We start from the raw sequence: 13,360 nt of genomic DNA on the forward strand, positions 1-13,360 counted from the left end.
AGCATCCCCACAGCACCTCATCCTGGGGCAAGTGGGGACCTATGTGGCCCCATTAGCAGGGTCCTGCAGTGCCCTGCCTTCACTCAGCCCTGCCTCCAGCCCCCATGAGCAAAAGCAGGTTCCTCACCATCCCAGCACTGGTTAAACTGGAGCTGGCCCTCTGGACTTGCTGGTTTAGGGTTTTGCCCCACTCAGCAAGGGAGCAGTCCCCCAGGTTTTATTAGGACCCCCGGGATGCTGAGGCAGAGCTGGGGATGCTTAACTCCAAAGTCACCTGCCATGGAGACCTCAAGGTCCTAAAATCTGAGCATCCAGCATCAAATCCCCTCCAAATCCTAACTTGGCCAGACTGGGTGTTGGGGTCCTGAGCACTGTGCTGGCCCCTTAGCACTAGGGAGGGTTGAGGATGGTGGGGAAACAAGAATTTTCCTGCTTTGCCCCTTTCTTGGCTGTCTGGGATCAATCTCAGGGAGGTGCTGAGCCCGGTGGTGACCCTGGCAGGTGATGCTGGCCTGCGAAGCCATCACCCCGGGGGAGTGACATCCGCAGGGCGACATGGGGCTTTGGGGGAGGGATGACCTGTTGGCTGCCTTGATCCCTGCCTCGAGGTGACGGGCTGGCTCCCCCAGGGACACCGTGCAGCCAGCGTGGGGTTGGTGAGTGCTGGGAGGGTGCAAACTGCACCCCACATCTCCCCCGTGTGCTCCGGCCGGGCAGGGCAGGGAGCCGAGCGAGTGGGGAAGGAGCGGAGAGGAGAGCAGGGGGGCAGTCCTGTGGAGGGAGGAGGGGAGGGAAGAGAAGAGTGGTCCAAGAAAAGCCTACGTACATCCGAGGGCTCCGGGAGCGGGGCGCCGTGGCTGTGGCGGCCGTTCTGGGCGCTGCCCTTGTGCCCGTTCTGGTGCGGCGAGGCCGAGCGCTGGGGCGAGGGGGAGGACGGGCTGCGGCTGGAGCGGGCGCTGCTGCCCTTGGGGCCATCCTGCCGGCGCTTGGGGCTCAGCCTGCGGGGCACCGCACCGTCAGCCACCGGCACCCGGCCCCGAGGCCAGCCCGCACTTCGCCTGGCTCCGGCAGAGCCGCCGGCTGCAGCTCAGGCTTTGCCGAAGCCAGAAATGGGGTGACGATTGGCGGTTTGTGCTTTCTCTAGCTAAAAATTGAAACCGCGTCTGGGGACCGTGTTCCCAAACCTTCCAGAGGTGCGGTAGCACCATCCCACGCCCCTCTATACCCGTCTCAGGGATGTCTCTGCCACCTGCCTCTGCCCTCCATCCCCGAGGGTCCCCACCCTGGGACACCTCTGCCTCCCACCTCCCTGCCCGCCACCACATAAGCGTGTCCATCACAAGGACATCTCTGTCCCCACCCTCTACCCCACAGGGTCCCATCGCGTAGGCTGGGGGGCTGGTGGCGGTGGGGACAGGGGTCCCGGACTGTCCCTACCTGCCCGGGGATTTAGAGCCGCTGTCATCGGAGGAGAGCGAGGCGCTGTGGGAGCTGCAGGAGCTGCGGCGGTGCGAGCGCCAGGCTGGGGACTCGCTGCGGGACCTGCGGAGAGGGCGGCCGGGGGCCGAGGGACAGGCTGAGCCGCCGCGGGGGACATGCAGGGGGACAGAGAGCCCCTCAACCCCTGCCATCCCGGCCCCTCACCTCTTGCGCTCTTTATTTTTCTCTTTCCGTTTGTTCTTGGGGCTTCGGGACCTGCAGGAAAGAGCCGAGAGCTGCAGAGGTGGGAACAGGGGCAGCACCTGGGGTGGCTTTCCCGGCCCCGCTAAAGACACCAAGGCTGTGGGAGGAGTGAGGGGAAGGACCTGCCTGGTCTGGAGCTGGGCTCCATTGTGGTTCAAAGCGCCGTGGGGATCCCAGATGGCTTTGGGGGAACTGTGGGGTCAGTGCAGGTTGGTGAGGCCAGGCAGGAGGGAGTGGCAGTGGGGAGGGAGGGACTGGCTCTGCTCAGGACCAAGGCTCGGGCCCGTTGTCACCTCCCCAGTTGTTTTGCCCTGCACCCTCTCAATGCACACTGTCTGTTTTGCACTTGTTTCACCCTTAAATAGTGGTGTTGGCAGATGGCATCTGCAGAGTCAAGGTTTGTCCTGGCCACAGCTGCCTGGGATCCCCTCTTCTCCCCTGGGGGACATTCAAGGCCCTATGGGAGCCCACAATCAGCCAGAGTGGCCCTGTGCCACATCCAAAGGTGTGAGACACCCAGCAGTGTCCAGCTGTGGGGTGAGGGGGTCCATCACAATGGGCAGAGGGGAGGGGGACAGCAGGATGGCAGGACACAGGGGGTCCCTGGCAGGGGAAGCTGGCAGCTGGTGGCAGTAGGGTGGCTTCTGGAAGCTGTCACTCTTACCTGTGTCTTCTCTTTTTTCGTGACCCCGACTCAGACCTGAGGGATGAAGGGGAGGCAGAGATGAAGGAGACACATGATTTGGCCAGGAGGGAGCAAAAGCTGGGCAGCTCCCAGGGATGAGGAGAAGGACAGGGGGATGGCCCTGAGGTGGGCTGCTGGATGGGGCAGGTGACAGTGGCTGTGAGGAGGTGATGGCCCCAAGAAAATTCATCAGCATCCAACCCTATCTCTGTTTAAATCCCACCCCAGCCCAAGGGACTGCACAGTCACCAACCAGCCCCATTGTCCCCAGCCAGCCCTGCTGTCCCCAGCCTGCTGTGGCGTTCATCCTACCTGTCACGTCTATGTTTCTTTCCAGTCTTCTTTTTCTTTTCCTTGCGGATGGGTGAAGAACTGTCACAGCTAGAGGGGAAGTGGGTGCCCTTGAGCAGGGAGCAGGGGACTCCCCAGCCCCATCCCCGTGGCCCAGGGGAGTCTGGTCCCACCATCCCCAGTCACATTGCTTCCCCTGGACCACCCCATGGGATGCATGAACATCACATGGCAGTTACTTCCTGGGGAATTTAGGCTGGGGGGCAGAAAGGCCTCTGGTTGCCTTCGATTCTGGAATGCTCACATCCTGCTGTGTCTCATTGCCACCTCGTGGGCTCCACAGCCTCCAGCAGGAGGCAAGGTGGCCAGTTCCCAGTGGGATTTCAGAGAGGGACAGTGGGTGGTAGAGGCCAGTCTGTGCCTGGTGGCCTTGCAAGCCCAGAGGGGACCCCACAGTGCACCCAGCCCAGTGGTCACTCACCTGCGCTCTGAGCCGGGTTTCCTCTTTTTGCTGCCATGGGAAAGGCAGAGAAGAAAGGGACATTAGGGAGAGCATCCTGACCAGGCAGCCAGTGCTAACCAGTCAGGCTGTGGGTAGATGGACCCTTCACAGGGCCATATCCTGTGCCCTGTGGCAGACAGCTCCTTCCCCACACGGACCAGGCAAGGTCCCACCAGTGCATGCAGTAGGTGTGTGCACACATGTGTGTTGCAGTATCAGTACATGCAGATGCATTGCACCTCCTAAGGGTGCACATTGGGGGTGAACTGCCCCCCAAAGTGGGGTGACTTGTCCCACCAGAGCCTGGGGAAAGGCTGAGCTGGGAGGTGAGCTGCCCTCCAGAGAGAAGGGACAGCTCAGGGACAGCCAGGGACTCACCGGCTCCGGCGGTGACCCGATTTCTTCTTCTTTTTCTTCTTGGGTGGAGGAGAGGTGGAGCTGCTCGAGCGTCTTTTCAGCCTGTGGGAGATAGCGGACAGGGTTGGAGAAAGAAGAAGGGACATGGCTATGGACTCTGTGCCCCTGGATGGGGACCCCGTGGCCACCAGGTCCCCAAAATCCATGCAGACCTGTACTCGCGGTGGCCGCTGTCCTCGCGGTAGCACTCGGCCGAGCAGTCGCACTGCAGCAGGCAGCCCTCTCCGTACTCAGCATACTCCACTGTGTACTCCTCCCCATCTGCCCCGTGGTGGTTTTCTATCACACTGCCAAAGGAGGAAACACAGGATTAATTTGCTCCTGTCTCCCACTGGAGCAGCTGGGGCAGCCCCAGTGTAGCTACAGGGGCTGGGGGACATTCCCTCTGGCACGGCATCCCCAGGGGACCTTGGTCATGTCCCTTAAGGTCCACACACAGCAAAGCCCCTGAAGGGCTCCCCAGTGTGGAGGTCTGCTCAGGGTCTTCCTGAAGCTCCAATCCCTGCAGAGATCCCCACCAGGCTGGCACAGGGACACTTGGGCCACCATTTCCCCACCGGGTCCAGCCTCAACACCATTTGAGCCCCTTTTGGCATTGTCCAAGTGCTGGGGCTCAATGGGAGGCTGGATCAGCCCAGGTGGGTGGCAGGGCTGGATAAGGGTGAGAGGAGCTGGCAGAAGACCAGGAAATTTAGGTGAGAACTGCCCAAGATGATCTGGGCTTTGAGGCCAGCACCCCGCAGTGTCACCAGCTCAGCACCAGAACTTCAGGCAGGCAAAGGTCCACGTTCCTCCTAAGGCCAGGTGAAGAAGGGGTGGGGGGACATCATGCCTAGAGCCATCAGGGTTCTCCTCTCTCTCCTGAGTGACTTCGTCAGCATTAATTTTTCCCACTGCCATGGAAACTGGCATGAGGTTGCCATTGACTACCGGGGCTGTGGGCAGGGCTTGGCAGAGGCCTGGCAGCTGGACTAGGACAGTCTCAGGAGTCCCTGCCTAACCTCTCCCTGCTGTCCCCACCTCCCTGGCTTGGCTCTGCCATCAGGCCTGGGAGCAAACTCCATGGGGAGCTTCTCATTTGCTCTTGGGGGATGTAGGATTTCTCACCCAGGGAGGGACAAAGACATCCAGGTGCTCTGGAGGGAAACTTAACAGATGGGGACAGGCTCGGAGGGTGCCCAGCACCACACCAGCCCAGGTGTTTGCTTCCCAAGGGAGATTTGCCCTCAGAAATGTGATGAGGGCTCCTCTGCCCTTCCCAGCCCAGAGGCGAGCAGCCAGTGATGCTGGTGGAGAAGTGCAGCCCCACAGCAGCAGTCCCTTGGCAGCCTGGCCAGTGCCTGAGCAAAGGGATGCTCCCAGTCCCAGACTGCAGATCTGACAGTAGCACGTGTTGGCATCCTTGGCCACAGGCAGGCCATGGGCTGTTTAACCTAATTAAAAATGTCTTGGACCGAAACAGCACACGAGGCACCTTCCCCCTAACCACGGACGATTGCTCAAGCGGGTCTCGGGCTCCCTTCTGCGCCACAGCCATGGCTTTCTGGGTCTTCTCCAAGTGACTTCTGCTTTGGCCATGTCCCAAGGGTAGGAACAGCCTTTCAACCACCTACCCAACCATGGGAAGGGGAAGAAAGGAGGCAAAGAGAGAAGAGAGCAGGGATAATTCCCTGTGTGTGTCTCTGCTCCATGAGCAGGCAGTGTTCCACGCCAGAGCCTGCTGCCAGCATCTCACCCATTAGCTGTGCTCAGCAGCTCAAGACCAGCTTTGTGCTGTTCCAATTATCCCTCCCTGCCCGGCACACTCTCGCCTTTGTCTGCAATCCCACCAGCCTGTCCATCAAGCCCTTCTCCTTGGGGACTGGGCTGTACCAAGCTGTGCACACGGAGACAGGAGCTGGGAGAGCACAAAGAGCAAAGCCAGGGACTCAGGTGGTCACAGCTCTGCTCCATGCCTCACTTTTCCCTGGGGAGTGATGCAGATGATGCTGAGCTCTCGCACTGACTTTGAAACAGGACCAGCTGGTTCAGACTCACAGTCCCAGCAGCCAAGGACTGAGCTGTAAAAGCCCAGAGCAGTGCTGGAGCAGGACCAGCCCACGAGATGTTCTGCTGAGCGCTCTCCCAGCCACCACAAGGGCTGAGGCTCTTTATTTAAAGCTTATTTAACTCTCTTGCCCAGCATCTTCATCCAGCACAGACCTTTGGCACATAGGACATCCTTCAGCAGCTCAGATCCCTGCTGCTTGAAGAGCCACCTTCTTTGGACCCAGCTCCCACCAGCCTCCTCAAGCGCCTCCGGCTTTGCTCTCCTTTGCTGTGAGACTGCTCCTTCCAGCTCAGCACTATTATTTATAGCCCTGGGGCTAATCTTTAATGATTACCCTTCATTTTGCAAAACCAAGCCTGTAAAGGTGACAGCCAGGGCTGCCTGGGTAACCTTAAGGCACCTTTGGCTTCTCCATGTGCTTGTTATAGTGCTGGCCCTAACGAGCCGGCTGGGAAGATGCCCTGAAGATGACTCCTGCCCCCACTGGCAAAGGCCACTTGTTAACACCTCAGGCTTGATGCTCAGTGACCTGGACAGGTTTTTTCCTGTCTGGAGGAGGATCCTGAATGTTTCACTCTGTCCCAACCCCATGTGCCCCATCCAGGTGGGGCACAACCATGCCCCCGTGTCCCTCCCTGCCTGGCATGTCACAGCAGAGTGGTGTGAGGAAGGCTCTCCCTGCTGCCACGGCTTCCCTGCCTCCCCCCTCGCCCTGATTTCCTGACCCTAATGAAGCATTAATATTCAGTGAACCTGCAGCATCTATTCCTGTCCCAAGTGACCTGGTTTCCAGGCTGATGGATGGTGCACGCCGGGCCAGCCACGCTGCTTGGGCCATTAAGCATTGCACTGATAAATCATCATTGAGAAGGGGTGGACCCTGGTGAGGCTGGGGACAGTCCTGTGCTGGGCAGGAGGAGCAAGTGGCACGTCACCAGCAGGATTTGGGGTGCTTTGGACACTAAACTTGAGCCCTAAGGCCTCTCCCAGGGCAGATGCAGCCCCACAGGGCCAGGCACTGTGAGGAGTGATTAGAAGCAGACAAACAGTGCAGGAGCTCTTGGAGAAGCTTCTTCCATGGGGTCCTTGCCACTGGCTGGTGGGGTGAGCCAAGCATTGAGACCTTCTGCACTTGGGTTTCATCATCTGGGACAGGAGAACTGCAATGCTGGACTCTGCACAGCACCCAGAGGTCTCCAGATTACCAGTGCAGGATAACCTCTAACCTCTCCAGAGGTAGGATACTGCCTTAGAGGGGCAAATCCTGCCTCCAGCTGACTGAGCAGCCAACCAGCCAACCAACCAACCAACCACCAGCCATCAAACCATCAAATCAACCAACCATCAACTCAAACAAACATTGAATCAAATCAAACAACCATCCATCCATCCATCCATCCATCCATCTCTACATACCCCCTCCATGTCCATCCATCTATGCAGTCATGCCCATATATACCCTCATCCACCCATCCACCCACACACCTGCCCACTGATACTCAGAGGCACTCCAGAACACTCCTCTCTGGGATGAGATGCATGGATGGACCAGCTGGAAGCTGCCTGACTTACATTTGGCGCCCGTGCTGGTCCTCCCTGGTGAGCACACCCTCCTTCTCCATCAGCATTTGCCGAAAGGTCCCCACTTTCTGCCGGATCTCCTCTTCGGAGTACCTGGAAGGGCAAAGATGTGGTCAGGGCTGCTGTGGTCAGAGCATGGGCTCCCTTGTGCACCTGCTGAGGACCTCTATACCTTTGGGAGTGGCATGTGGCCCAAGCAGCCAGTCAAAAGGAGAGCTAGCATGGTGATAGTTATCGGGGCCTGGAGGACAGCAGAACCTCTGATTGGTCCCCTGCCATCCCTCTTTATGCCCTCCTCTCTCCTGCCTGCCCTTCCCAGCAGTGCTTGGCAGAGGAAGGGACATCAGGAAGGGGAAAAGAAAAGGATGACCATGAAGTTGCCACTCCTTGTGACTGCCCCAGGCTTTGGGGCACATCCCCACTAAACCCCCTTGGCAGTGCCACCATTGCAGCCAGTGATTCTGGGGTTCACTTCCAGCATCTCTGTCCCATCACGAGCTCCCCCTGCTCATCCCCGTGATGCACCAGGGCCCTGGAAGCCGCGCCAGCTCTGCGCTAACGCCGAGCGCTGACTCAGGCCGCTGCAGGGTTATTAACGAGAGACACTAATCACCATGTCCTGGCATCTGAGAACAGCCACCGCAAACCACGGTGCTCCCGCTGTCCCCGAGGTGTCCCTGGGAAGGGACAGGTGACAGCCCTGGGCGGGTGGTTCTGTGCCACATCCTGTGGTTGCACAAGGGCACCTGAGCATCCTCCTCAACTGAAAACATCCCATCCTCCTCGACTAAAAACATCCCAGCCTCCTTGACTAAAAGCATCCCAACAGAGGGGTGCAGTGGAGAGACCCACAATGCTTTTGGCATCATCCTTGGACACAGAGCAAAGGGAGAGGGACTCCGTGTGACCACCACCTTCTACCCTGGGAGGGAAGGGGTTGGGCTCTGTGTGTGTCCCTGTCCTCACCCACAGCCTCTACAGGGGCTGCTCATGGCCCACCCTTTACATCACATCCCATCAGCATCGCTGCCGCGAGCCCAGAAAACTGGGTGTCACAGCCAGGCCTAGTCCTGCAGTCCCCAAGACTGGCACTTCACACAGCCAGTTCTGGGGACAGTGTTGCTCCTTACAGTGCTCTGGGTGCCCCTGGGTGCCCTGGGTGCAATGGGGCACGTGGCATCAGTCCCCTGCAGTGTCCATGAAGGGGAGCAGCGAGGAGAGGGGAATTAATATTAACAAGCTCATTTGCACTGAAAGGCTCTCATTAATTCCCCAGTCAGACTCCACACAGAAGGAAGCCTGCTACCAGGGCATGAAGGCAGCCTGGCTGCTTACCCTGGGCATGGGGAGTCCCAAAACCAGGGCAGCACCCCCAAATGCAGCTCTGCTCCATTCCCTCGATGGTGGTGGTGCTCCCAGCTGGGCAGAGCAGCCACCCCACAAGGATGGAGCTGCCGGCCTCGGCTATCCCATGGACATCAGCCAGCCCACGGCAGCAGGAAGATGTCTGCCTGAGATGAGCATTTGCTGCAGCATATTAAGAACACGGCCGGTGCTCTTAGAGAGGGGACATGAGGCCAAACGGGAGGTGACAGATGGGCCACTGCGGCTGGGCCATTAGCAAATCTGTGGGGGGAGGCCGAGGCGAGGAAGTCCCCACCACCTCCAGGGGTGGAGGCAGGAGCACCACCAGCCCCTTCCCTCCCGCATTCCCCTGGTGCTGCTTATAACCCCGTTGGAGGATGTTTGCTTTTGCATTTAACTTATAGAATTGGGTTGGGAAGGAAAGAAAATTTGCTGACACTTCTTTTCCGGACAAGAAATCCAGCCTGCAGGCAGGGAGTAACGGTGCAGGCAGCCTGGAGCGAGCTACAGTGCAGGCAGGAGGAGCCATCCGCCTTTAAGGAAACAAGGGAGTGTTTAAATCCCTGCAAAATCCTCTCTGCTGACACTCACATCCATCCTGGAGGTCTGCCCTCATCAACAACTCCCCCAAGGCCACAGCCAGCAGGCTGCCCCTGGTCCATGCAGAAACCTCAGGGGTGCAAATCCCTTCTCATGGAACCCCCCCTGGAAAGCCCCTGTGAGAAGGGGAAGAGCAGGCAGAGGATTAACCAGGTTGACCAAGATTATTACTGTAATTATATTATCATTTCAGCGTATCACCATCATCAGCGTTATTAATAGCCTTAATAACAGCAAAGCAATTATAGCAATAACAACAATCCTGGTTGCAGTGTTGCTATTACCCGTTGCAGTAATGATACTACCAGTAGTAAGATCCCTACTAGGGCTCAGGAACCCGACAGGAGGCTCTGGGCTCCCCAAAGCGCCGGGTCAGCCTTATTTATTTCCATAATGACAAATTAGGCACAATCATTATTCCAGTCTGTGTGAGACAATTTAATTCTAGGTCACGCTTGCACTCTTAATGAAAGCCTTGGCGAAGCCTTCCCTCAATCCATTTTCCTTCTCCCCAGCTGATGCCAGTCCCCATCTACCCAAGTGTGCCGAAGAATTTGCTCCATCCATCAGGTTTTAGAGAGCTGTCAGAGGGATCAGGATGTTTGGTTGGTGCCAGAGGCAGCACAGCCATGTCTGGAGGGGCTGGGGGTCTCCTTGCTGCCCCCTCAGTCCCTCCTGCCCACCTAAGCAGGGATGTTCCCCAGCCCCTTGGCTTTTTCCCTAGCCGTTTGTTTCCCAAGGGGAGAGCAAAGGCTGGGGAGCAGCTTGCAGTGCTTGGCCATGGCATTGGCAGGATAAGGAGTTGGGGTGGTCCTATCACCCCAGAACTGGGGAGGAGAAGGAAGACAGGACAAACTGAAGCCCCAAAACAGCCTCTCCTGTGCCAAAGCCCAGCTCTCCTCTGGGATTTCCCATCCCAGGCCTGTGGGGCACAGGATAGGTGGCATCGCTGACTTGAACAACCGAGAGCGACTTCACTCCTCTTTCCTGCTTCAGCTGTCCCCACAGGATGATCTGGGAGGCCAGATTTCCAAGGGGGGGAACTGGATGCACTCCTAGGTCTGCGTTACTTGGAGGCATTTCCCTCCACAGACCAACCCACCAAAGCTTCACCCAAATTCACCCAAAAGTGGATTTACTTCCAAATGGAGACATCTGCCACAACGAGGTGTTTTTTAAAGGGGGAGAACAAGATGCAAACAGGTCAAAAGGATCCCCCACCACTCACCCCTGCTCCTCCATCATCTCCTGCAGCTCCATGCACTTCAGCTCCACCCGCCGCTTGCGCTCATGGTCCAGGATTTCCCGGTGAGCCTTCTTCACCATGCTGGGCTCCACCAGCCGCACCTCCTCCTCGCCCTTGTGCCACGTTCCTGAGGCACCGGGCTGGGGGAAGCCATTGGAGGCTTCCTGGGGCGAAGGCACATCTGCCCCATTGTTGTAGAGAGCCATGATCACCTGGGAGGGAAAGAAAGAGTCATGTCAGTCTCTGCCCTGGTTCCTCTCTCACCCCATGACAGTGAGGGGACCCTGCCAAGAGCTGAGGGTAACATCTGTCTTGAAAGCAGGTTGATGGGGACAGTGACTGGGAGATCTGCCTGCACCTTGCCTCAGTTTCTTCATACTCAAAGCAAGGCTGGGGCTACTCCCACCACTTTGCCAAGAGGGCTGGCTCCTGGGAAAGAGAGGAGGATACTCTGCCCCAGACTTGTACCACAAAAACCTGATCAAGCATGGGTCTGTGGGACACAAGACTAACAGCAGCAGCAGGACAGGGGGGGCAGGGGTCCCTCCAAGTCCTATGGACCCCACTGTCAGCCAATGTGTGTTTGGAACAGGAACAGGCATCCATCCTCACTGTCTCCACTCAGCAAGAGGATGGACCCAAAGCCCTCAGATATGCCCTTGCATTCCCCAGCTACACTGGCTGGTTTGGTTGCAGTGGTGGGACATCCTGATGTCTGGCTCAGGCAGCAAACACTTGCTGATGCCCTTGAGCCATGGCCTGGCACCCTCTGCCATGGCCCAGTGTGGGCTGCACGGGGACACAAAGATCCTCACTGGCTTCTGCCCCCTGCCTTCTCCCTGCTCCTTCACCTTCACGTGTCTCTGCCTCCTCTTTCCACCACCACAGTCAATGTGTCCTCACTTGGCTCCAAAAATAACCCCTCGGAAGAGGACAAGTGTTCCCAAGCAGCATTGCCATGCTGAGGCTCTGGCTGATGCTCCCCAAGCCCGAGGGAGGAGATGCTCCCAAATCTCCTGGATCACCCAGACAGACACAGCCCTGTCTCAGCGCCTCAGGCCATCGGCGCATGGCTGAGCACCCATTCCTCACTGTCCCTGTTGTCCTGCCGTGCCCCAGCTCCCCTGCTCAGCACTCCAGCCCTCTCCCCAGCACGGGATGCTGCCACTGGAAATCTGCTGCCTTAGCCACCAGCTCCACCAGGCTGCAGAGGCACCACCTGGGCCTTACTGTGGCCCCGCACAAAGAGAAACGATCAGGAGCAAAGGCAGCGCATCCTGCCTCACTCTCCAAGCTGGATTTGGGCTTGGAGATGCAGCTTTTGCCAGTAGCCCCTTCTCTGAGGTGTTTCTATCCCAGGGATCCTGCTGGAGAGGCTTTTGCAAGGATAGGTGTTGCCTGCATGTCACCTATGTGGGAAGCAGCCAGTCCTTGGGAGGCTGACACACAGTGCCCATGGACAGTGGGGCAAACAGTGGCCCAGGGAAGGAGGGATCCCTAAGTCCAGTACAGGCATGAAGGGCAGATGGACCACGGACTGATCCACACTGTTTCAAGCCCAGGAAAGCTTTGCCATTCCCAGTGTGCCATTCCACCAGGATACCAGGCAGTTCAGAGCTTTCCATAGCCATGCCAGTTGGGACAGAGCCAGGGTGGGAATGCAGATCACCCATGAGAAGCTTTCATTATGTTTCTTTGCTGTTTGAGGAGAGAAAATACCTCGTAGCCCTCCCTGGGGTGGTGGGGATCCCAACCTGGCCAGAAGGCATCTCCCATCCCACAGCATCCTCAAAGGACATCCCTGACTTTCCCGCTGCCACTGGCTGCCCCACACACTTGTTTATCTCCTGACAAACCTGCCCAGGGAAGACAGCAGCTGAGTGCTTAATTACAAGGCTTTTTTTTTCCTTTCCCCCTCCATTACTACCATGCAGAGAGGAGCCAGCAGCCTTTATTTCCGCAGAGACACGAGGGAGATCCTGCTGGTGCAGCAGGAGCCAACCAGGGCTCTGCACTTCTGGATGCTCAACCCTGCAAGTGGAGGGTCCCTCAGTCCCTCCTCGCCTGCAGCACCCACATTTCAAACCCCGTGACACCCCACAGCCCTGCTCAGCCCTCCCTGCCCACCCAGAACCCAGCCCCCTCCATATCCCAGGGTGGTTCCGGGCTGGAGAACAGAGAGATGCTGCACAAAAAACTGCCTTGGGAGCTCCTCTCCCTCTTTTTCCCTTGAGGACATGAAGCCAAAAACCTGGAAGGAAATGAGGGAAAGGGGGAAGCTCCCCTCTGAGAAACCTCCCCCCACAGAGGGGCTCAGAGAAGGAGAGGGGAAAGGAGAGGATGCTTTCTGCAGCAGCCTCTGCTTGCTTGTCCCCAGTGGGAATTCATTTTATCCTGAGCCCAGCAGTGGATAAATTCATTGCTGAGAAACCTTGGGAGTATGTGGGATATAGAGCTGGGCAGGTAGATGGAGATAAAAGATAAACTGGCAGCTGGATGGATACCTGTGGGAGAAGGCTGCATGGTGGGGGAGGCATGCAGATCCACCAGGAAATGCTCCCTGTCTCCATGAAAAGGATGTGGCTGGAAAAACCCCCTTGTACCTGGGACTGGGAAGGTGGAGCTGGACTGGGGATCGACAGAGGACTGCATCCCAGTGCCCCCTCAGCCCTGAGCAATATCCACCCCGGGAGCTGACACCAGCCCCCTGCCTCAGCCACAGCACTGGCAGTGAAACAAAGGAATGGGAAAAACCCACCCACAACCCTCCCCCCAGCTCTCCAAAGGGGCCCCAGGCAAAAGCCCTGGGTGCCAAACAGAGCCAGCCCTACACTGCTGGTGACAATGGGGACAAGGCACCAGGGCAGAGGGAGCTCATGTCCCCCAGGTGGGTCTGTGCTCTCTCTGCCCCCAGAGAAGAACCCCAGTGATGCTGTGCAT

The 13,360-nt window shown here is 58.0% G+C and overlaps 1 protein-coding gene across 7 annotated transcripts in view; it reads right to left on the reverse strand.

Moving 5' to 3' along the window:
* The window catches only part of SRRM3 (serine/arginine repetitive matrix 3), a 36,461-nt gene that overhangs the window by 10,419 nt on the left and 12,682 nt on the right, over positions 1–13,360 (reverse strand). For 4 of the 7 annotated variants that reach the window (XM_085078102.1, XM_085078098.1, XM_085078101.1 and 1 more), the window contains 10 exons: positions 10,403–10,632; positions 7,201–7,302; positions 3,731–3,865; positions 3,540–3,620; positions 3,141–3,170; positions 2,681–2,749; positions 2,348–2,383; positions 1,645–1,695; positions 1,438–1,542; positions 827–998 (listed from right to left, as the gene is read on the reverse strand). In XM_085078102.1, the coding sequence (XP_084934228.1) occupies positions 827–998; positions 1,438–1,542; positions 1,645–1,695; positions 2,348–2,383; positions 2,681–2,749; positions 3,141–3,170; positions 3,540–3,620; positions 3,731–3,865; positions 7,201–7,302; positions 10,403–10,626 (1,005 nt within the window). In that variant the 5' untranslated portion in view covers positions 10,627–10,632. Of the gene's footprint in view, positions 1–826; positions 999–1,437; positions 1,543–1,644; positions 1,696–2,347; positions 2,384–2,680; positions 2,750–3,140; positions 3,171–3,539; positions 3,621–3,730; positions 3,866–7,200; positions 7,303–10,402; positions 10,633–12,924; positions 13,064–13,360 lie in introns of those variants that run through there. The other 3 variants (XM_085078097.1, XM_085078095.1, XM_085078096.1) reach the window with 3 other exon arrangements.

Source organism: Lichenostomus cassidix, chromosome 19, assembly GCF_008360975.1.
Source record: "Lichenostomus cassidix isolate B80296 chromosome 19, HeHo_3.0, whole genome shotgun sequence".
Taxonomy (NCBI): domain Eukaryota; kingdom Metazoa; phylum Chordata; class Aves; order Passeriformes; family Meliphagidae; genus Lichenostomus; species Lichenostomus cassidix.